Source organism: Ursus americanus, chromosome 24, assembly GCF_024610735.1.
Source record: "Ursus americanus isolate L20-20 chromosome 24, mUrsAme1.1.p, whole genome shotgun sequence".
NCBI classification, from domain to species: Eukaryota; Metazoa; Chordata; class Mammalia; order Carnivora; family Ursidae; genus Ursus; species Ursus americanus.
In genome coordinates this window covers 39,468,304-39,491,471 of record NC_142150.1, presented here as the reverse complement: position 1 = coordinate 39,491,471, position 23,168 = coordinate 39,468,304, and the positions used below count along the sequence as shown (strand labels likewise).

General features: G+C 57.6%; 2 protein-coding genes across 3 annotated transcripts; both read right to left on the bottom strand.

Moving 5' to 3' along the window:
* Positions 1–54: 54 nt before the first annotated feature.
* Positions 55–7,808, bottom strand: OTUB1 (OTU deubiquitinase, ubiquitin aldehyde binding 1). The gene is made up of 7 exons (XM_045775864.2): positions 7,706–7,808; positions 5,998–6,059; positions 5,648–5,746; positions 1,908–2,026; positions 1,563–1,647; positions 1,255–1,449; positions 55–1,159 (listed from the first exon to the last, which is right to left on the bottom strand). The coding sequence occupies exons 1-7, from the start codon at positions 7,761–7,763 to the stop codon at positions 962–964; spliced, it is 816 nt and encodes a 271-aa protein (XP_045631820.1). The 5' UTR covers positions 7,764–7,808; the 3' UTR covers positions 55–961.
* Positions 7,809–11,675: 3,867 nt separating this feature from the next.
* COX8A (cytochrome c oxidase subunit 8A) lies at positions 11,676–16,221 on the bottom strand. Of its 2 annotated transcripts, XR_015721453.1 has the most exons (3): positions 16,021–16,190; positions 14,178–14,635; positions 11,676–11,690 (listed from the first exon to the last, which is right to left on the bottom strand). XR_015721453.1 is itself a non-coding variant. In XM_045775903.2 (2 exons), the coding sequence occupies exons 1-2, from the start codon at positions 16,132–16,134 to the stop codon at positions 14,540–14,542; spliced, it is 210 nt and encodes a 69-aa protein (XP_045631859.1). In that variant the 5' UTR covers positions 16,135–16,221; the 3' UTR covers positions 14,306–14,539. The 2 variants fall into 2 exon arrangements, 1 of the variants encoding a protein (XP_045631859.1); XM_045775903.2 differs by lacking the exon at positions 11,676–11,690 and having other exon boundaries at positions 14,306–14,635; positions 16,021–16,221.
* Positions 16,222–23,168: the final 6,947 nt, after the last annotated feature.

Below are 23,168 nucleotides of genomic sequence, written 5' to 3'. Positions count from 1 at the left end.
GGCGAGAGCGCTTGGTGAGCCGGGCGGGTGGAGGCACGGGCCAGACGGCAGAGGTGGGCAGCAGCACTTCACATTTATTGAGGGCCTGCCCCCAAGGAGCTCACAGCCTGGGGGCCAAGACCCCACATGTGCTGGGGTGGGGGAAGAAAAGAGGTGAAGGCGACAGAAAGGCAATGCAGAGACACGGTGGCCCAAGCAGAGGGGGTGCGAAGCAGGCAAAGGCAGGGGGAGGGGTGGGGGAGGAAGGGTGGCCTGGCAAAGCCCTGCCTAGACCTCGGGACCACGGACCAAGCACAGGCTTGAAGGCTGCCCCTCCCCGACCAGGTTGGGGGTACACTGGGGGGCCCCAGCTCCTCCACCTGCCCTGAGCTAGGCCCCACAGTGTCCACTGTCTCCACCCGGGACTGGACCATGCAGACCCCGGCTGGGAGGGCAGGCAGCTCAGGTCTCGGGCCCTGACCAGGGCAGCAAGGTGGAGTCAGGGCCTAGGAGGGAGCAGCTTGAAGCCTGGGCAGTCCTAGGTCCCTGGGCAAGTCCCCAAGGAACCTCCAAGATTCTCGTGGAAGCCCCTGGTCCAGCTAAGGAGGGAAGGGGGATGGGTGCCTGGAGGAAGGAAGCCGGTAACCAGGAGGGGTCTCCAGGAGGCCTAGCCCCCTCAAAACTGCTCCTGGTGGGGAGGCTTGGGTGTAGACAGGTGGAAGGCGAACAAGAACCCACCTGGGGGTTGGGGGGGGCAGGGGGACAGCCAGACACATAGCAGCCAGGCAGGCAGCAGCAGAGCAGGGACACGCACACACGCGGCTCACCACCAGCATCCCCTTTAATAAAATGTGGAAGGTTGCATGACGGGGGTTGGGGGGGGAGTGAGATATGACCATTTACAACCACAAAAAACCTCTGTACATGTCTAGCGCCTGGCAGAGGGGAGGGCAGGCAGGGCAGCGGCGGGCCGGGGCCAGCCCTATTTGTAGAGGATGTCGTAGTGTCCAGGCCGATAGAGGAGGTACACCTTGGGCTCGGAGCCCTCAGGGAAGATGTGCGGGTTGGTGGTGCCGCCCTCGCCGCGGTCCATGTACTCCACCTGGATGGAGACGCTGAGGGCCTGGGCCAGCGCGATGATGTGAATGTGGTCGCTCTCCTTGCACATGGGCTCCACCTCCTGCAGCACAGGCGTGGGGGGCGGGGGCGTCAGGGCCCAGGGTCAGCGCCCCACCCCCGCGTTCCCCACCCGAGGCGAGAGAGAAGGGGCCGCACCTGCTGACAGAACTCCTTGACCGTCCGCCCCCCCTCGATGAAGTGCTCGAAGAACTTGCTCTCCCGCTGCAGGTAGCCCGACGTGAGCAGTCGCAGGTAAACCACCAGGTAGTCCGACGTGCTCTGGTCGTTGAAGGAGGCCAGCAGGTCGGCCACGGAGGTCTGCTTCTCCACCTGCTCGATCAGGTCCATGAACTGCCACCGCGGGGACAGACGGCACGACGGGAGGAGATGGGTCAGCCACGGCCAGGCCACCCCACCTCCACCCTGGCCGAGAGGGGGGCGGGGGGAGGGGCAGCTGGGCTCACCGTGTTGTGGAAATCCTCGATTGTGAACTCGGTGAAGCCCTGGGACACCAGGTCCTCTTTGCTCTTGGCAGACACGGCCTTAAACCTGCGGGCGGGAGGGCAAGGCAGGCCGGCGTGGGCTCGCCGGGCAGCAGAGAGGCCGGCCCAAAACTGGGGGACCGGCCAACGCGGGGGGGCCCCGACCCCCAGCTCCAAACAGAACACTGGATCGGGAGCCCGGCCGGCATCGGGCCTTAGCGGGGGCTGCACCGGCTAGTCCCCAAGAGCGGGAGGGAGCCCTGAGTGCGGGAGCCCCCCGTGGCCCTCCTGGAAGCTCCCGCCGTGCCCAGGCGCCCCCCGCCTCACCGCTGTAATTCCTTGCTGTCATCCAGCAGCGCCTCCAAGTGCGAGAATCCGAAGGCTCGGTAGAAGCAGTTCCCGTCAGGCCTGGTCTTGCGGATGTACGAGTACTTTTTGTGGAGGTCCTGCAAAGAGGCAGCCCCCGCCCGCCCCACCCCATGCCCGTCAACATCAGGCCAGAACCAGGGTGGGCCAAGGGCACCCCCCTGGCCCCCAACAGAGGTCACACCACAGCGGGGACAACGGAGCTCCCAGCAGCCACCTGCCATCCGTGGCCGCTGACTCCAGTGACGGGAGTCACTTTGTAACCCGCTGGCCGAAGCCCCAGCAGCCTCAGGGCACTGGGACTTAGGTGCACGCTGGCTGCTGGGGGCACCGCGTCGTCACCAGCCCCGGGGCATGCCATGCTGCTGGGCCTGCGGGGCTGTTTCTTCCTAAAAATGGGCAAATGAATCTGTGCTGGTCCAACACAGCTTTTCCAGAGAGCGGTCTTTCAAACCGTGTGAGTCCAGGGCAAACAAACTCGGATGGGGGCGCAGGGCTGGGCTCCACACTGCAGCCCCCGCTCGCGAACGTCTACCCGGTCTCCTGCACCCTGCCCTGCCCACTCGTGGGCCCCTGCTCTGGTCCAACTCTGCTTTCCTCCCCTCACACGATGCTGTTGCCCCCGTCTGTCCAGCCTCCCCACACGCGTGGGGCCCAGTGCTGCGAGCCGGCAGCCCTCCCGCCCCTGGGCCATCTCCTGCCTGCTGTGCTCTCTTTCCCCCCTGCCCACCTTCCCAGTGACCTCGCTTCCCTCCTGAGGACGTTCACCGAGGACCCCCAAGCCTCGGCCAGCACACCTGCCGCAGCCTTCTCTCTTGCTCCCCGGAGGGGCTGAGGCTGCCACCGGGCCGCCCCTCTGGTCCACCTCAGAGCCCGTCCCCTCCCTTGGGCTCAAGGACATTGTTCGAGAAAGCCTCCCCCTCCCTCCTGCATCATCAATTTTTCTCTCCCTACTGGTTTAGACTCAGCATACAAACACAAGGCTAGTTCTTGCTTAAAAAAAATCCTCTGCTTCACATGAATTCCTTTCCAGCTACCACCCAATTTCTCTCCTTTACAACGAAACCGCTCTGGATGTCGTCTGCACTCAGTCTGCACTTCTCCCTCTAACAACTTGACCCAAGCAGGCTTTCCTTCTAGTCAAGGCCTCGCCTGCTTTTCCTCAACCGAAGGGCCAAGCCCACTCCTCCCCAGAGCGGCCACTCCGCAGCATTCACCACGGCGGGGGGGGGGGGGGGGGGGGGGATGGACACCCCCCCACCACGCGATCCCATCCACCCTACCCCCTCCTCGTCCCTACTGTCCTTCACACAGCTCGCAGGCCCTGGCCTCGCCGTGTCCTCCTCCTTGTCCTTTCAACCTGTGAAGGTCAGGGCCGCCACCAAACCACACAGCGCCCTTCCTCAGACACCACGTGCCACCTGCACGCCACGCCCCCATGCACGGTAGCTGCCGTGGGAAGGGCACCACCCTGCTCAGGCGTGGGACAGCTTCCGTGGGTCAACAACGCTCACTCCCTTACCACCACTGCTCCTGGGAATCCAACGGCCCCAAATGTAACTCTTCGCCCTCAACTCCCATTTGACTCGCATCCTAGTGCCTCGCCTGCCTGTCCTATCTGAGCTGCCCAGCCCGACGGGCACGTCCTGACCCCCACAGGCACCCTCTCCTCACAGCCCACCCCTTGGGCAACTGCAAAGCGCGGCCCCTCAGCTGTTCAAGCCAAAACCTCTGTCTCCACCCCCCTCCAATCCAACGCAGACCCAAAGGCCTCCATCCACCCAGTCTCCTCTCCTCGGCTTCTCGCTACCCTCCGGCACTCTGGTCCCCGGCGCTCCCTCCTCCAGGCCTCCTTCCAGATGTCCCTGCCCCAGCAGCCAGAGGAACCAGAGAAACCTGCTAACACTCCTCTCTCCCTGGCCACGTGCCCATCTCCCAGCCTCTCCTGCTGCCCCCACCTGCTCCAGCCACCCCGGGTGCCGCACCCCGGCCTCAGCCTGCCCCACGCCGCCCGGCGCCCACAGCCTGCTCCCCTGCGGCCTTGTCTGTCACTCCAACGCCACCCTCTCGGCAAGGCCTTCCAGCGGTCCTCCCACTCCCTCTCTCCCCACTTTACTTTTCCGCAGAGCACTTACCGGCTCCTGCCATCTACCCCTGAGGCACCTGCGCCTGATCCTGTCCCCACTGGGACACAAGGCTCACGGGGGCAGCAGCGTGTCGTCTGCGCTCCTCGCGCTGCCCCCGGTACCTAAAACAGCGCCTGGGCCACAGCACGTGCTCACAAACGGTCAATCACAGCACACGATGCCTACGAAGGGCCCAAACCATCGCAACTATTGGAAAAGCTACTAGAATCATTCCAAGCACGGAGTCTGCGCCAGGCCCTTCGCTGACGGCTGGTGTCACTAAGCTAAACCCTCAGAGAGCAGCACAGTCACCCAGTCTGCTTGCGCTCTGCTGGCCAGGCTTCGGATCCTGCCAGGGCGGAGGCCGGCGGAGGCCCAGCAGAGTAGGCGTGTTGGGGGCACTAAGGCAGACTCCTGCACAGACAGCACACAGTGGACACTCGAACATCTGCTGAAGGACTCAGCGGGAAGAACAACAGAGACTCCAAGAAATTCAGCGCCTTGCCAAAAATCACACAGCCGGAAGTGAAGGCAGAACATGAACGCAGGTCCATCAGGCCACAAAGCCAGCGCCTTCCTCTCCGCACAGTCCTCCGGGGTAAATCACAAACACTCTGAGCAGAGGGTCAGAGTAGACCGCAGGTCACACACCGCTGGTTCTGGCCTGCACCTGCACTGTTTGGACCACATAACATTTTACATTTAAATTAGCTGCCTACTGTTGGAAGTCCGGAGACTCATATAAAAATCATTTCTGGCTTGTTTTGGAGAAACGATCTGGAAACAATGGAGTGACAGACACAGACACTCCTATTAGCCCTAGGGGCTTCCGCTCCCCGCTGCTGGCTGACAGAACTGTGGTGCCCTGACACCACCTAACCAGTCGCCTTCGATCACCTACCTCCCCCCAATATGGATAACCCCAAAGGCCATTCCTTTCAGGTGGAAGCCTCTAAGAATCTCTGATCTTGGGGGTGGGGGTGGCAGGGAAATAACATTTACTAAGCTCCCAGGCTGTGCCCACTGGCTACTATTTACACACACCCACTGTCCTGGCTCCCAAAGAGAGCGAGAGGTTAAGGGTCTTACCTCAGGCTGTGCAAGAGCCAGGCCTTGCACAGGTCTCTTTGCCCCCTGCTGCCTATCCCTCCACAAAGATCCCAGAGGCAGGCAGCAGGGCGTGTCCCTGCCAGGACCGTCCTCGCCCAGTCGCTCAGCCCCAGGGCGAGCAGCAGGAGACCTCAGTTCCTACCCAGCCAGCTCCAGGCCCCACCGGCATCATCTCCCTCAACCCCCGCCCTGTGGGCAGCTACTTCATTCTGACTTCACAGCGGACGACCCCACAGCTCAGAGACACGGAGAGACCTGCCGAGCTACAGCTGCTGGACGGCAGAGTCAGGAGTTGAACCAAGGTCTTATTGATTCCCACGCCTGCACACTTGAGAACCAGCAATCAGAGGGCTACCCCAAAATGCTACCCTCTCTGAGGCCAGGCCAGCAAGGAGAGGGTCTGAAGCAGGCACACTCCTGCCCCTACCCCCAGGGCTCTTCCTGCCCCCTCAGCCAGGCTCCCACCTTGATCTTCTGTTGATAGATGTTGTCATCCTCAGCATACTCCTTGTACAGGACCGAAAGCTCCAGCCGCTCCGAGACCAGAGGGTTCTGCACAGCAATCTGCAGGGGGGGAGAAATACATCACGCTCTGGCACGCGGGTGGAGCGACCCGCACCTAACAGCCAGAACACCTAGAGGAGGAGAGCTGGAGGAATTACCCAGTGGCACCCCGCCCCACCCCAGCCCTCCACAAGACATCCAGTACCTAGCACAGCTTGGAGAGGAGCGGACTTCCAAAGTAGAGATAAACAATAGGCCTGAGGCCCAGGCTATGCTTCCCCACAACAGGGCCACTGGCCACAGCCCCTCACCTCTTGCTGAATTCGGTCCTGCTGAGCCATGATGGCTTCATCGTAAGCAAGACAGTTAACACCTGGAAGAAGGAAGCAAGCCAAGGATTACCGTGGGCCCTAGCTATCTCCACACCAGGCAGCTGGGCCAATGACAAGAGCAGCCAGGACCAGGAGAGCAGGCACGGACTCTGCAAGTTTGCATTTAACACTCTGCTCTACCCCAACGGTGTGATCTTGGCAAAGTCCTTTCCCTCCCAGGCCCTAGTTTTCTCATCTTTAAAATGAGGGGGCAAAGGTGTGTCCTGCCCCAAGTGTACTCATTCAGCTCTACCACCACCCCCGACCCCCACTTTCTAACAGCAATTCCCAGCAGCCTGAGAATGCTGTGGGGCCAGGCAGGGTCTCCTGGGGAAAGTAAGATGAGGAGGCAGAGCTCCGGGCTGGAGGAGAGCTTCCCGTAAGCCTGCACTTTACTCGATCACACCCTTCCTCCTCTGCTGTGCTGGGTTTTCTTAATGCCCGTTTTACAGACAAACGCAGACAGGTGAAGTCACCTGCCCAAGGCCGTAACTAGAAGACCATGCTCAACCCAGGTGTGCCGAATTCTAAAGTCTGAGCTCTTCACCACAATCTCTCTCCTCCGCTCCCTCACTGCAGAGGCCCTTCCTCAGCTGTAACACGGGGCTAATACCACCACCTTTCTCCCCTCACTGAAATGACAAGACGAAGCGGTGGCACCTTGACGGCCTATTGTTAAGTGTTCATCAGTGAACCTGTGGACCCCACCCTCAACAGCCACTGGTGAGGAGCCAGGAGACCTGAATTCTGGTCCTCGCTCGCTCTTACGTGATCCTGAGCAAGTCTCTACTGGGGCCTGCGTCTCCCAGCATTCAGGCTCAAGTGTGCGGTTCGAAGGGGGGCTGTGCGCTGAATGACTTTTAAGGTCAATCCTTTTGAGCCTGAGCATCCCGGATCCTCAGCCGGGCCCTGACCCATCCCTTACACCGCCCTGCAACAGGGCTGTCCCTCCCATTCAAGTGACCTACTCGGTCCCTGCGGCCTAACCATGGGTGAAAAGGGAGAGGGCGGCACCGTTTTGAAAGGTCCACCTCCAGAGGTCTAAGAAAACAATGCCCAGGCAGGCGGAAAGGGGCTGCAAAGCCAGAAGAGGGGGCTCTACCGGAAACGAAGGCTGCAGTCCTCAGGGGCACACACCGCGGCCGCTCACAACCCCCGGCCGCCCGCGGCATCCCGAGCGGCCCGCCCAGTCTTTTGTGCTCCGCGGCCCGGCGAAACTCGACGCCCTACAGGGCGCGGGCTGCTCTGGAGAAGGCGGGCGGCCAGGCCCCGGCCTGACGGCCCCGGCCTGACGGCAAGGACTGGGGCGGGAGGGCTCGGACCCCGGAGCCCGGCGGCCAGCGCGGAGGGGCTGGGCGGGGGGCGGGACAGCCCAGGCCCCGCCCCGGGCGCGCGCGAAGGGAAAGAGCCGCGGGCCTGGGCCCGCCCCGCTCGCTCCCTCGCTCGCTCGCCCTCCGGCCCGGCAGGCCGGGGGTCGCGGCGGCGGCGGCTCCTTCCATTGTGAGGGGGAGGGGAGGCGGCGGAAGAAGGGGCAGTCCGTGCGTTTCGCCCCCGGCCGCCGGCGGCCCCGCCCCCAGCCTCCTCGGGAACCGGCGACCCGGCATCGCCCCTGCTAGCCCGGGCCGGAGGGCCCTCCCCGGGTCAGTACCTTCGGAGTCGCTGCCGAGCGGCTCCTGCTTCTGCTGCTGAGGTTCCTCCGCCGCCATCTTTAAACAGCGCCGCACTGCCGACCGCTTCCGGGTTAGCAGTTGCCTTCCTCCCGGAAGGGAGCCCCTCCTCGTGGCCCCCCCTTAGCAACGCCCCTAGCGACGGCATCCCCTCGGGCGTCGTCACCTGTGGAGCTGGCAGTCAGGTGTGGCTGCCGCCCCGCCCACCCTCCACCCGCACTCTCGCAGGGCTCAATCTTCCCAATTCTCAAAGTTCCCTGTGATAAGAGCCTCTCCGAGCCGATTCAGATTTCTCTTCGCTGGAGCTTGAAGCTCTGATTGTATTACCGAGATGAGTGGCAAGGTTCGGTTAAAATCCCCGGAGGCGGCAACTGCCAGGACTCCTGGCAACGATTGCAGTGGGGGAGAACCTGGCGGTGGAGACGGAATCGTGCTAACAGGGGAGCCCCAGGACGTCACCGCCCCGTTCCACGGGGCCTCGCTTCTGAGCTGATTTTGGTGTCCTGTTCTGGCGGGGAGAACATGTCCCTTACTGTCAAGGCCAAAGTCTTGGGACGTAACTTTGGGCTCCGTACCTTTCTGGTTATGAGAAAAGCAGCCGCCCCCCCCCTTTTTTTTTGAGTTGATAAAAATGGAAAACAGATTAGTGGTTGCTAGAGGTTAAGTGTGGGGGCTGGAGGGAAGTGGATGCGATTATAAAAAGGATGCGGGAGGGATCCTGGTGGAAATGGAGATGTTCTAGATTTTTTTAAGATTTTATTTTTAAGTAATCTCTGCACCTGATGTGGGTCTCAAACTCACAACCCGAGATCCAGAGTCTCACGCTCCACCCGCTGGATCAGCCAGGTGCCCCACTTTTTTTTTTTTTTTTTAAGTAAACTCTACCCCCAAGGTGGAGATGGAACTCTCCACCTGGAGATCAAGAGTTGCATGCTCTACCTACTGAGCCAACCAAGTGCCCCTGGAATGTTCTGTATCTTGACTGTGTACGAACACTCGGGTGTATGCTGTACTATCGTTTTGCAGGATTTACCAATGGGAAAAACTGGGTAAAGGGTACACAGGATCTCTCTGTGTAATCTATTAAAATTGCCTGTGAATTATCCAAAAATAAGCTTTAAAAGTGGCAAGGCGGGGGTGCCTGGCTGGCTCAGTCTGTAGAACATGCGACTCTTGATTTTGGAGTCGTGAGTTCAAGCCCCATATTGGGGATAGAGTTTACTTTTTTAAAAAAAGAAAAAGGCGGCAAGCCTTAGATGCTAGGGATGCTGTTGTTTAGAGAAGCTACAGTCTGTGGCTCAGCTTCCCAACTTCTTCATGACAGGACAAGTGTTTTAGCACCAGTCAGAAGCTGTGCCTGAGTCCCACTGGGACCCCTCAGTTAGTGACAGTACAGGAGTGGCATATGACTGAATATTGTCCTGGGGCAGGTGCAGGTGGTGCCTGGGCTCACCACACAGCCCACAGCGGCCTTCTCACAGAAACACTACAAATGCCAAGTCTGTATTCCAGCAACATCCCAAATTACTATTCACTGGATCGGTGAGCCTTGGGGTTGCTTCTAAGCTCAAGAAAGCAAAGGGTCAGGGCACCTGAGTGGCTCAATTGGTTGAGCGTCTGCCTTTGGCTTGGGTCATGGTCTCCGGGTCCTGGGATGGAGCCCCACGTCGGGCTCCCTGCTCAGAGGGGAGTCTGCTTCTCCCTCTCCCTCTGACCCTCCCCACTGCTCGTGCATGCTGTCTCTCTCTCACATAAATAGAACCTTTAAAATAAAATAAAACTCATTAAAAAAAAAAAAGAAAAGAAAGCAAAGGGTCCACCCTGTCTGGATCTGTGCTTCCCAAACTGTTCGTTCCTTTTCCCAATTTTAACACCGAAACCGGTGACTGCTAGTGAGATCTTCAGTCAGTATCCCAAATGAAAAGCTAAGATAGTCGATGACAGCAACGTGATTTTTATTTGGCTTTTCAAAATCTTGAAATCTGCTATAAGACCACGCCACCTCCACTCCCCCATACTTCGACTAGGAGTCCATGAGGCAGGCAGGGACACAGCAGAAGCTGGCGTTGGGACGAACAGTCAGGACAGGAAACACAGCAGCTCCGACGGGTGAGAAGGAATCCCAGTTGTGACCCAGTGCTGGACCACAGCCAGGCTGCCAACACTAAGTAAACACCTCCCTGGGGGGGGGGGGTGTCTTGGGCTTAAAAAACAGACCTGTCCCTTTGATATACAAGAGGACCTGTAAAAAAAGGTCCTCTCTCCTACCTGCTCCCCAGCCCTTCCCCTCTTAGGCAGAATGGGAAGGAGGGGCCACTGGCGGACTCAGTTGGTGGAAAGTACGATTCTTGATCTCGGGGTCGAGGCTTTGAGCCCCATGTCGGGTGTAAATTACTTAAAAATAAAATCTTAAAAACGGGGCACCTGGGTGGCTCAGTCGGTTAAGCGTCTGCCTTTGGCTCAGGTCCTGAACCCAGGGTCCTGGGATTGAGGCTGGCTTGGGGCTCCCTACTCAGTAGGGAGTCTGCTTCTCCCTCTGCCTCTGCCCCTCCCCCTGCTCGTGCTCACGTGCTCTCTCTCTCAGAATTAAATAAATAAAATCTTTAAAAAACAAAAACAAAAAACCTTTAAAATCTTTAAAAAAAAAAAAAAAAAAAAAAGGAAGGAAACGGCCAGAGGGAGGCTTTGGCTCTTAATCCAGCCCAGCATGGTCGTCTTTTGCCCTGATCTTCTGTATGCTGACTTATTTGGCAGTTAATAACTGTTCTTTTACCCTCATTCTATCGCTTCTATTATTTTTACCATTTTACGGTGTTTTTTTTTTTTAAGATTTTATTTATTTATTCGACAGAGATAGAGACAGCCAGCGAGAGAGGGAACACAAGCAGGGGGAGTGGGAGAGGAAGAATCAGGCTCATAGCGGAGGAGCCCGATGTGGGGCTCGATCCCGTAACGCTGGGATCACGCCCTGAGCCGAAGGCAGACGCTTAACAGACGCTTAACCGCTGTGCCACCCAGGCGCCCTATAGGGTTTTGATTCTCCATCCTGAAGCATCTGAAATCCCACTACACGTTTGTCAGGGGTCACTGGCAGAGCGCCAGGCATTTCCCTCTGCCTCCAATTTGCCTCCCAGGAACAGTGCAGCGCTGCTGGCCCTGACCGCGAGCCTCGAGATGAAATAGCGCTGGCACTTGGGTTCCGACTGCCGCTGAATACAGTCACAAAGCGGGCAGGCAGCAGAGGGCTTCACTGCCCATTGCACTGACATGACAAATGCCTCCTCGCAGCCCTGCGGGCACACGCCACTTCCTGTCTGAAGGACTCTGAGGTGGAGGGGAAGAGACTCCATACCAGGACTCAGACTCAGAGCTCAGCCCCAGAGGTAAGTTTACGAACAGCACAGAGGCTGCAGGAGAGAGCTTTCCAGAAGCCTTCAAGGTGGGCCAAAGACGAGGGCCTGGCAGTCCTTCCCAGGGCAGGCTTGGGAGTCAGGCATCCGCCCAGACGGGAGGAGTTGGGGCATGCCAGCCCCCAGGTGAACCTCGGAAGCTCTTGCCACAGGAACCCAAGATGGTCCACAGGCAGCCCGCTCCCAAACCATGGTCTAGAGAGGATTTGTTGGTGCAGAGGCCAGGCTGGTGAGGCTGAATGGGGGCTACAGTTTGAGGAGGCTGGCTGGGTTGATACTTGCCTGCAGGGTCCAGGCCGCCTGAGGCGGACAGCAAGTGGAGAAAGGCTGGAGATGGCCAAAGGGACAGCCCCCCACTGCCCTCCGCCCAGACCCACAACACCCTCACTCCTCACCGGGGCACTGTCCTTCTGTAAACGTCTCACATTCCAGTTGACTTCTGTCTGTGGAAGATCCAATCCACCGGAGCCAGCCCCTCCCGAGAGCCTCATAGCCGGGGGAGAACAACGCGGGGGTTTCCTTGTTGCTGCCATACAAATCACCAGCAATCTAGTGGCTTAAAACAACACGAATGTGTACTTTTACAGTTGTTGAGGTCAGAGTTCTGCTATGGGTTTCACCAGACTAAAATCAAGGTATCTGCAGGCTGCGTTCCCTTCGGGAAGCTCTGAGAACCGCTTCTACTCATGCAGGCTGTTGGCTGAGCCAGTTCCCTGCAGCTGTAGGCCTGAGGTCCCCATGTTCATGCTGCTGTACACTGAGGGCTGTCCCCAGCCTCCAGAGGCCACTGCATCTCTTAACTCATGCCCATTTTCACGATCTTCAAAGCCAGCAGCCGTAGGCAGAGTCCGTCTCAGGGGCATCTCTGAGATACTCCTCACCGGCTCTTGTCCACCGTAAGGACTCCGGTGATTACATTGGGCCGACCGGATCATCTTCCACTTCAACATGCCTACCATGAATCACATCTGCCAAGTCCAAGGATGAGGACATGGACATCTCTGAGGGGGCGTTATTCTGCCTGCCCCATCGCTGTCACTTCACAATCACGAAAATGGAGGCTCAGAAAGGCGATGACTTGCTCAAGGTCATGTAAGAAATGGCCAAGCCAAGCCTCAAACCCAGGCCTCCTGACTCTACACTTTTCTTGACATTCTAGCATCTACCATGACTACAGCCTCCCCGGGCCCCGTGCGCACTCCTGGACAGACACCTACGCCTCCAGACTTGGGATCTGGCAGACACCCACAGCACGGACTGATTAAGACTATCTGGGAGTACAAGGAGCCTTGTTTTCTCTGCAGGGAATGGACCCAGGGCCCCAATTTGGTTAGGAATGAGATAGGGACACTGAAAGGTGACCAGATGTCAAACCTAGTGGCCACACTGAGGACAAAGGGGAGGACGGGGTTCAAGCGTGACAGGTGATTTGCACTCCGTACTCTCTCATCCAGCCCCACATGTGCTGCAGGACCCAGCAAGCTGGGGGATAGAAAGAGTCAGAGTTGCTGATGGGCTCGCTTTCTCAGACCAGGACCCTGAAGGACTTGCCCTGAGCACTGGCTTCCCACCAACCTGAGCAGTGGCTCGAGATGCACAGCTTTGGGCTGGAGTCGTTGTCCTGGGACAGGGGGACCACTGTGTCCCTCTGGGCTCCAGGGGCACAAAAATGGGGAACAGCCAATACGAAGCCTTGTGGGGCAGTGGAGTTACCATAGAAACGCTCTTCTGGTGTCGCATTCTTGTTTCACAACAAACCTGAGCCAACCAGGAGCCAAGCAGCTCGGAGCGCTCTGCTCAGGAAGTGTGAGCAGGAGAGCCTCCCAGAGTGAGGCGTGAGACAGAAGCCCCCTGTTGTTTGGGAGGACAGCGCCAGGAGGCCCCTTCCCCCAAGAAAAGGGCTCTTGAGGTACCTGCCGGTGACCGGTGGATGCCCCTTGCTCAGCTAACCCCGCCTGGCCCTTCGGATCCTACATGGGCTCCCCTCTCCCCTGGCCAACGGCCCAACCCGCACAACCTCCCGGCACTCTAGGCCCTGTCCCTTTAGGCCCAGACACAAAGGCTGGTTTGCGTGGAAGGAAAGCCTTTTAGGAGGCAGGCAACCAACTCCCTACCCCTCAGGGAAGCAGCCACGGGCAGGAGTTGGGTACTGGGACCCATGGGCAAAATGCGGGCTCACAGGCATCAGCAGACGCCACACGAAAAGGCCAGGAAAGACTAGACCAAGGGAAGGAGGGCAGGATCCACCTTCAGCTTCTGTTACCCGAAGCCAGGAAATACAAGCCCTGCAGCAGAGGGGCTGGGGGATGTGTGCTGACACCGGGGCCTGCAGTCAGCCACACCATAGCGCCTCAGCTCCACAGGGACACCGAACCTCTAGCTGTTCGGAAATCACTCCTGTCACCCCAGCGGAGCTGTGTCCTCCTCCAAAGGTGGGGCCAACAGCTCTGAGCATTCTTCCCAGAATCCACACCCACATCCAGCTCAGCATGGAGCACTTCCCGTGCATCATCCCCGCCAGGGAGACACCCCCAGCCTCCCCAGGATCACTGAGGGAGGGCCCTGGGAGTGGAGGAGCGGCAAATGCCCCAAGCCAAGAAAGGGAGGAGGCAGGGAAGCAGGCAGGGAGCACACAGAAGCCAGTCAGTCCATACGCATTTGTGGATATAGTCCTAAAAGGGGCCCTGCGGCTGACACGAAAAAGCAAGACATTATGAAGCGCCCCACCCTCCATCTAGGAAGGACAAGCAGCTCCTGAGAAATGGCTGGAGCCCACAACCGAGGAGCAAAGGGGAGGCTGGCCCCCTAGAGAGGGCTTCCAGCTGCAGAGCCGGCCCCAGCGAGAAAGGCAGACACAGACACATGCACAGCACGGCCCTGAGCTTGGCACCACCAAGGGAGCCCGATGGGATGAGCGAGAGAGGCTGCCCAGTGACAACAGCATTTGTTTCCCCAAAAAGCCAAAAGACATTCAAACACAGGAAAGCATGCAAAGGAAGCACCACTCCCAGGCAGCGAGCACAGCTGAGCATGCACGACCTACCATAGGACAGCCAGCCAGCAGGGACGTGCAGCTGGCCAGGCCCTCTTCTCCACACCCCCGCCCAACACCATCCTCAGCCGAAGTGTGGAGGCAGGAGCCCAGGCCGAAGACACGATGAGTTTCTGAAGCAAGGTTTAAATAGACTTTATTGTTACAAGGAGGGCCCTACTGAGCAGAGCCTTATAAACCAATATATGTGGTCCCAGGACGTCACCATGGAGAAACTGAGAGGTCATGCTGCAGAAGAGGTCACTGTAATTGAAGGACTTGATCCGGGGGAGGCCGGCCGGGAATGTAGCAGACATGATCAGGAAGAGGCCAGGGGTGGTCGGGTCATAGGGTGAGGGACAGGACAGCTCCCTTCACTCCCGCTTCTTGTAGCTCTCCAGATGTGACAGGACCCAGCCCGATGGCAGGAGGAAACACAGGAAGCAGGAGGTGAGCCCAACAGCGACATCCTACAGAGCACAAGAAAGAAGGAGCCCACAGAATAAGGATTCCCCCCAGGCTTCCCGTAGTCTGAGCAGTCTCCCCAGGCAGCAGAAAGCCCTTTTCAGGGGAGTCAGGATTCAGGCTCCAGAGGAGGGACACAGCAGATCCAAGGCCCACTCTAGGGCTTGAGGTAAAGGGTCAGATATGGTGGTGGGGACCAGCCTGGGTTAGGATCCACAGAGAAATCCACCATGAGATGACAAAGTGAAGGGACGGGAATGAGGATTTAAACCGGCTTGGTCTGCTGGGATCCAGGAACCTTGCACTGGATGAGGAGGTAAAAAGGTAAAATGCACCTCCCCTTCTTTGCCTTAAAAACCCCCCTTTTTGGGCGCCTGGCTGGCTCAGTCAGTGGAGCATGCAGCTCCTGATCTCAGGGTTGTGAGCCCCACACTGGGTGTAGAGATTACTTAAAAATAAAATCTTAAGCAAACAAAAAACCAAAAGAACCCCTCTCTTCCCATCTCCTTTCCAGGACTGCTATTCAGCCTTTGAGGCTTGGGGTAAAAGACTTTTCACAGCCACGTCCATATTCCTGAGAGCAGTTAAGATCACAGTACAACTTGGGAGTTAGACTGGAGTTCAAATTACTTCTTTGCTACTGAAGGTTTGACTTCTGACGAGTGAATACAGTGCTCCTAAATTTCGGATCCCTCACCCACGAATTAGAGATGATGGCCCTTTGTTCTCAGGGTCCCAGGGACCAGTGCGGCAGCCTTGGTAGTGCCCAGCACGCAGGAGGCACTCAGCAGATGCCAGCTGCAATTAGGAGCACCACCATTTCCTCAATCACAGCGCTCTTCAGGCTCTGCTCCTAACTAGGGCCCGCTGACTTGGATTCTCACGACTGGCACTCAAGGCCGAGTTCGGCCTTGGAGGCAAATGCATAAAAGCGCCAAACAGGTGAAAGTCATTAAGCGTTAAACTCTCCCACATTTCTGGAAATTACCAAGACCCACCTTCCCTAATAATGAACAGCGGCAACAACCATTATTGTCGCTGACAGTCATCACCCCCCCCCCAATGAACCGATGAGAAAACAGGGTTAGAGAGAGGGCTAAAGGCTCGAAGCTGCACAACGTGTAAGCGACAGGAATGGGACTGGCAGGATCTGACCCGAGATCCTGGGGTTGACTGGGCCCCGACTGAAGCCCGGGCACTGTCCCTCTCGTTCGCGCCCTCCAGAGACGCCCAAGCCAGCACTGCCGCCTCCCGCTAGGCTGCGGGCCGCGAGGTGCAGGGCACTCTCAGGGCCGCCGAGGTCCAGCGCGCCAGACCGGCCTCCGAACTCGCCGTAGGACCGCAGTCTGGCCCGCTGCATCTCCTGTGCCCTTCCCGCCCCACTCCTCACCATGGTCCCGAGCTCCTCCCGCGGAGGCTTGGAATGGATCTGGGCACGCTGCACGGGGAGCCTCCGGGTGAGACCTGTCAGGCCCCTCAACAGCTGCGCCGCCGGCAAAGACATGACCGCACGGAAGGACTAGACAGTGGCCAGCAAGAGCCCAAGGTCGGGAAGTCAAAATGGCGATGCCAGCCGGAAATTCCGGCGCCGGGGAGGCCGGGAAAAGGCGTCCCGGAAGTCTCCCGGAAATGACGCAAGGACACACCTCCTGCCCTCCCCCGTCAGTTTTTGGCGCGTTCCTCGAAAGAGCCAATCGACGCCATCCCACCACCGACGGGCGGGACATGAAGGGGGCGTTTCTTTTAGTTATGCCCCGCCTCCAGCGCGGCCTATCTTCTCGAGTGACGTCTAGAGCCACCCAATCACATAAGCCAGAAGCGAGACGGCATTCTTGACTCCTCCCTCCATTCATATTCTTAAATCTCTCTATTCAGAAATCCTCCTTCACCGCCAGGCTTGCGTTATTTCTGGCCGGAACCAACGCCTGGCACTAACCTTATAATTGAATTCTTATTAATGTTACCCTTTCCAATTCCAGTCTCCATGCAGTAGCAGCAGGCGTCTCATCCCCTTCCTTTCTTCTTTCCTTCTTGGCTCCCTCCCTTCTTTCCTTCTTTTTTTTTTTTTTTTTTTTAAAGATTTTATTTATTTATGTGACAGAGAGAGACAGCCAGCGAGAGAGGGAACACAGCAGGGGGAGTGGGAGAGGAAGAAGCAGGCTCATAGCGGAAGAGCCTGATGTGGGACTCGATCCCGGATCGCCAGGATCACGCCCTGAGCCGAAGGCAGACGCTTTAACGACTGTGCTACCCAGGCGCCCCTTCTTTTTTAAACATAAATCTAACCAAGTCATACACCTACTTAAAAAAACCTTAAGTGGTCTGGGTGGCTCAGTCGATTAAGCATCTGCCTTTGGCTCAGGTCATGATCTCACGGTCCTCGGATCGAGCCTGCTTCTCCCTCTCCTCCCTGCTTGTGCTCTCTCTCGCTGTCTCTCGCTCTCAAATAAATAAATAGAATCTTAAAACAAAAACAAAAAAACCCTTCAATGGCTCCCCACTGTTTAAGACAAAATCCCAATTCCTGGATGTCAATCTCCAGCCTCATCTCTACTTACTCCACACCTTCCACCCGGCTCCTTGATCCTCCCCACCCCCAAGCCTTTTGCTTCTTTGTAGCTTATGCTGTACCCAGAACACTTTTCACTTACCTAGGCTTTCTCTTTCACATCCTACTTGCAGGCCTCTGCTTACTGATACTTTACTTTATCCCACAAATATTTACTAGCCCCTACCTTATGCTAGGAACTGTTCCAGACAAGGTGGACAAAGACTCCTTTATCACAGAACTGACATTCCAGAGGGAAGGGACGGACAATAAACAAGCACTTAATGAGAAGCTATCCAAAGTGCTATGATGTGATAGAAAGTGGCAGGGAAGCCCTCCATCAGGAAGCCTTTTCCACCTTTGTGCCCAGCAGCCCGTTTAGCACTACTCACAGGGTCAGTCTCCATCCCTAGACTGGGGGCCACAAGGGCAGAGCACGTGTCTGGTTCACCACTGTCCCCAAAGAGCCTGTCACACATCACTCTGAAAACATTTAGGCATTCTAGGAGACTGAACAGTATTCAAATGGAAAGAGGGTGAGGGGCCAGCCACTGAGCCAGGTCTTATCTGCAACAATTTCATTCCATCTTCACAACAATGTCATGAGGGAATTGCTATTATTATTATTTTTATTTTTATTTATTTTTAACAAATGAGGAAATAGCTTAGAGAGCTGGATGATCTGCTCCAGGTAGTGCAGCTACAAGGCTGCATAGCCAGGATTCCAGGGCAGGTCTATCTGCTCTAAAACCCATGCTTCTAACCGTCACACAAGCTACTGCAGAGGGAGTTTCCAGAAGTTCCAGGTTGGACATCGTGGTCAACAGCATCAAAGACTGTGGCAGAGGGTGGGGGTGGGGTAGGGTGAGATGGCAAGATGATGAGGTAGGGAAATTGAAGGGACTCCATTTTATTTTATTTTTTTAATTAATTTTATTTTTTGCAAGGGACTTTTATTTTATTTGTTAATATTTATTTATTTACTTACTTATTTAAGAGGATCAAGACAGAGAGCATGAGTGGGGTGGGGGGGGCTCAAAGGGAGAGGGAGAAGCAGACTGTCCGCTGAGCAGGGAGCCTCACTCAGGGCTCAATCCCAGGATCCCAAGACCACAGCCTGAGCCAAAGGCAGGCGCCCAACTAACTGAGCCACCCAGGCGCACCAAGGGACTTCATTTTAGAACAGCTCTATCTTGGGTGTCTGGCTGGCTCAGCAGAGCATGCAACTCTTGATACCAGGTTTGTGAGTTCAAGCCCCATGTTGGGTGTAGCGTTTACTGAAAATATATATATTAGAAAAAACACAGAATGGCTCAGTCTCTGCTGTTTTTCTTTTTCTGCTAGGCCCCATTTCTGAGTAAGCCCAAGAAGCCATGTTCCCACTTCAAGGGAGAAACAAGAAAGTTAATCATTCTCTGTTTTGTCCTAGGTCCAAAACACCTGGTAACACCTAAGAGCCAGATCCCAAACACGTTCCAGGCCATTAGCTTCCAACAAACCTTGGCTGACACTGGCATCAATACCCTTAGCTTTCGTCATTTATGGGATAACACCTACTGTTTGCCTGCCACTAGCCTCTGATCGGACCCTACCCTGGATTCCTGAAGGAACACGTACTCCAATATAAATTCCTATCCCCAGCTATGCCGACACTTACTCTCCTTTCCAAGTCTCCCAGACACTCCATCTGCTGGTTCTACCTGTCACTTACACTACTCAGTAAACTGTTTCCAACTTCTCTGGCTCATGTTTGATTTCTATCCTGCGTGAAGCCAAGGACCCTCTTGGCTGGTTATGTGGGACCCCCACCCCAAGCCTGCCCCCAGCCTGCCCGCATCAAAGAGGCTGGGAAAACAGGAGCTGTAGAGGAGAAACCTCAGCCCCATGGGGGCAGGGAGTGGTGGGGGGGCTCACGTAAGTCCCTGAAGTGCAGACTGTGCCTGAACTTCTGGAGGGATGGGCTCCCAGGCCCCGAGCTACCCAGGAGCCTTCTGCACTCCTCCCTACCTTCTTCACCCCTTTGTAACAACTGTTAATGTCCAGTAGTCTCAGCCCAGACCCATCCCCCGGCTACCAGGCCCCTTTCCCTCACCCCGCCCTGGGCCTTGGCAAACAGCCCAGGACAGATGCTTTTAAACTTTCCTCCACCACCTCCACTCCAAGAGGCACAGCCTAGGGGCATCAGACACTAATGGCTGTCTGCCATTGAGAGAAGGAAGGGGCAGGGACCTCCCTCCTGCCCTACTGGCTTTGTCAAGCCTTTGTCCTACAAACAAAGTAATAATGCCCAGATTAGAGCCCAGCCAGGCCAGAGGCCCAGAGACAATTTAGGAGGAGACTTTCTGTGGTTCCCTGGGTTACTCCCTGCGGAACCACACATTCACCTTCTTGACCGCTGGCTGGAGGCAAAGGAGCAGAGTTTTGTGGAGCGGGTCCATCTGTGCTCCGTTCCAGGGCTCTGCCCTGGTCCACCGGCGTCTCTCAGAGACAGAGAGCAAGGAAGACGCAGGTGGGGCTTAAGTGCTGCAACAGAGTCTACACATCCCAGGGCAGGGTTTGCACTTAGGTCTGACTTTCAGATTCATGCCAACATGTCTGCTTTGGCCCCAGCCCCCCCAGGGACCCCTCTCCCAAGCCAGGGACAGACCCACGTGGTGCGCTGGTCCAACAAAACAGTGTATAGAGAGCAAAACCCCAAGCAAACCACAGCCACAGCATGGATGGCTCCCCCAGACATCATGTGGGGCAGAAGAGGCAGATCTGCAGAAACACAGACTGTGTGGTCACAGCAGGCAGGACTAAGCTGCTGGGGAGGGGCGCAGATGTCAGGTAGTGGGAATCCTGGGGGGAAGAGGGAGGGCACAGGGTAGTGGGAATCCTGGGGGGAAGTGGGAGGGCACAGGGTCGGGAGAGGCCTGCTGGGATTTCTGGGTGCTGGTGACAAAATCGTGCTCACTCTGTGATAATTCCGAGTGGCTGTACACTCACGACTTAGCAAATTTCTGTATGTCTGCTACACTTCAGTTTAGAAAGTTCAAAACAGATAAGAAAAAAGCAAGGAAAACAAACGTGTGATATGATCTCGCTTTTGTAAAACAAAGAAGAAATATCTAGAGAGATAGATAACACATAGATAAAAACCTGGGAGGGGACGCACACCCTCACATTGTTGGAAGTGTCTCTCTCCATGGGGTAAGGCCTAGAGGTCCCAGCCTGTTCCCCCCAAATGGGGCAGTAGGAATAGATCCCACGTCTCGGGGATGGGGAGAGGCGCTGGTCCCTACTCCTGAAACCAGCTTCACAATCCAGGCCCCCAAGGTCTTGATGGTCATATATGGGCTGAGAAGACACTGGGGGCCCATCTCAGAGCCGGCCCCCGGCCCCATTGGCCATACATGGGCTACAGAAACACCGGGTATCCCCCACCTCAGGTCTGGCACGCTATTAAAGGTGCCGGCCCAACAGCTGCTCTGTCCAAACATGGAGCTGGCGAGGCCTGGGGAGGGGGCTGCACCCTAGCGTGCAGGGCTGTATGTATCACCCCTTCAGATGCCCCCTCCCCGCACGCCTTCTGGAGTTCACCACCTCCCTGAGCACCTAACCCTAACCCGGAGCCGGTAAGAACCTGGCCCAGACTCTCCTCCTGGCATGTGGGGAGGGCATTGGGCACCGAACCAGGGGCCGTTAGAGGGGAGGGCTGCGGGTGAAGGGGCCCACCCCCGGGTTCTCACTGAGGGCAGCCACAGCAGCCTCTCTATAGGCCTGGAGGTACTGTCTCCCCAGGGTGGGGTGGCAGCAGAGGCCCAAGTAGAGTCTTAGGAAGGATCCAGCGTCCGAAGGAGGAAGGCTCAAGAAGGGCATGCAGATCCAAAACGAATTCGCTGGGTTACCTAGAGAATGGCCCTTTCCCTACCCGGGCCTTAGGGGTTCCCCTTCTGCAAAATGGGGGCTTTCCTGCAAAGTACAGCAGGAGAAAGGGGCAGGAGGGGTTGGCCTCACCAGAAGGCAAAAGCTGACTTGGGAAACCTAAGCTGGCCCCGGCCCAGGCAGAACAGGGAGTCACTGGGGCGGGTGTAGGCAGAGTCCCAGAGGGACATCTGCTCTTCCTGGGGCACAGCTGTCAGCAGGCGCCAGACACTCGGGGGGAGCGGGGGGGGGGGCAGACACAGCTTGGGGAGGGAGGTGTAGAGCAAAAAGGGGGTGCGGAGGTAGGGGTGCTGCTCTCCCCAGTGGAATGCAGCTGTCCTGCCCAGCACGCCAGGGGTGTGGCAGCTGGTTGGAAAGTTCCAGCCACCACCTGCCCCCCCCCCCCCCCCGCCAGGAGCCAAGTGGCGGTTAACCCCTTCCGGCCCGCAGCCCACAGCCAGCAACCAGGCGTGACGAGGATAAGATCGCCATGCTCACGTGCTCCGTGCTAACAGCTGCTCGGGCTTGGTGAAGTCCAGTGGCACTGGACTTCCCACACCCCACAGCTGACAGCCCACGAGACTCCTGGTAGGGCCAGGCAGTCAGGTCTGCAAGCTGCTCCGGGCTCCGTGATAGAGTTGGGTACACCGAGACTAGAGGAGGGGTGCAGCTGCTACTGGACCACCCCCCAAGCATGCCCAAGGCCTTCCGCCCCGTCTCCCCAGGGTGTGGCGGTAGGCCTGGGCCAAAAGGAGCATCCCGTGCTGCTCGTGGAGGCCCCAGTCAACCTCAAGGCCAAGAGGGAAAAGATGACCCAGGTCATGGTAGAGACCTTGAACGTTCCTGCCAGGTACGCGACCACCCAAGCCTGTGTGCTGCTGCCATATGGCTCCGCTGGTCCAGTGAGGACCAGCGTACCAAAGCCACCAGCCTCGCCCCTTATCCTGCTGTGACCCCCAGCCTGGACCCCCAACTCCTAACCCTGAGTTTCTCTCTCAGCCACGGGATCCCTGACCTCTTCTCCATCCTGTAGTCCAGGCAAGTCCCCTATTCTTTCTCATTGTTCTCGATACCCCATCTCTCAGCCAGGCCCCCAGAGGGCCCTAAGGCCCTGCACCCGACAGCCCCATCCCTGGACCCCCACACCCTTCCAGCCACTTGCCCTGTTGCTTCCCACTCCCTGTATCCACCATTCAGACACGGGCTGCCCCAAGAGTGCAGGCCCCCTCTTTGGTCCCCCTCTCAATCTACTCCCCAGGCATCAGCCCGGACTCCCGGGATGGGGGCACTCACACTGTGCCCATCTGGGAGGGCTATACTCTGCCCCTCACCATCCAGTGCCTGGACCTGGCTGGCCGGGCCCTCACCGGCTCATGAAGATCCCGCTGAAGAAGCCGCACGGCCACCTCTTTGTCACAACTGGTGGAAGGGGAGGGGTGGATGAGGCCACCCCCCAGGCCTACTCCCTGCAACCCTCTACTCCTGTACCAGGGCAAGACCACACAGCGACACGGGGCCTTCTTCCGCTCCAGGGCCCCAGAGCGAACAGGCCATCATGGAGGACAGCCGGACCCAGTCCCCCAGGGCAGCGGCCGCTCCAGCTTTGCTCCCTCGCCTTGGCCCATGGCTGTGGCGCCCACACTCCTCGAGAGCCTCCGGGCCCTTCTCAGCCTGGTTGCTTTCCTTCAGGGCCGTCCCTCTAACCTCGGGATGGTCTACACTAAGCACAGGGCAGTGTGGTCAGACCTCAGCCCCTGCATGGCAGCGCTCCCCCTGCCGGCCCACGGCCAGTGTTCACCTTCATGGAAGTAAGATCTCACAGCAGGGACAATATAGGTTGACAGGCTCACCTTGTCCACTTCCACACGGGTGCCTCCAGGAAACGTGAACCCACGTGTGCGCACAGGTACGGTGGGAGGGCTCGCACAGGGGCTGCTCTCCGGCCTGCGAGGCGATGGCAGGCCCAGGGCCCGAGTCCGAGGGGATGGAGCACCTGCAGGTTCTGAGGCCGGGGCCTCGGGCAGAGCTCTGGCACAGCCTGCCTCTCCTTGAAGCCATCACCCCTTCTTCCCCGTCCAGTGGAT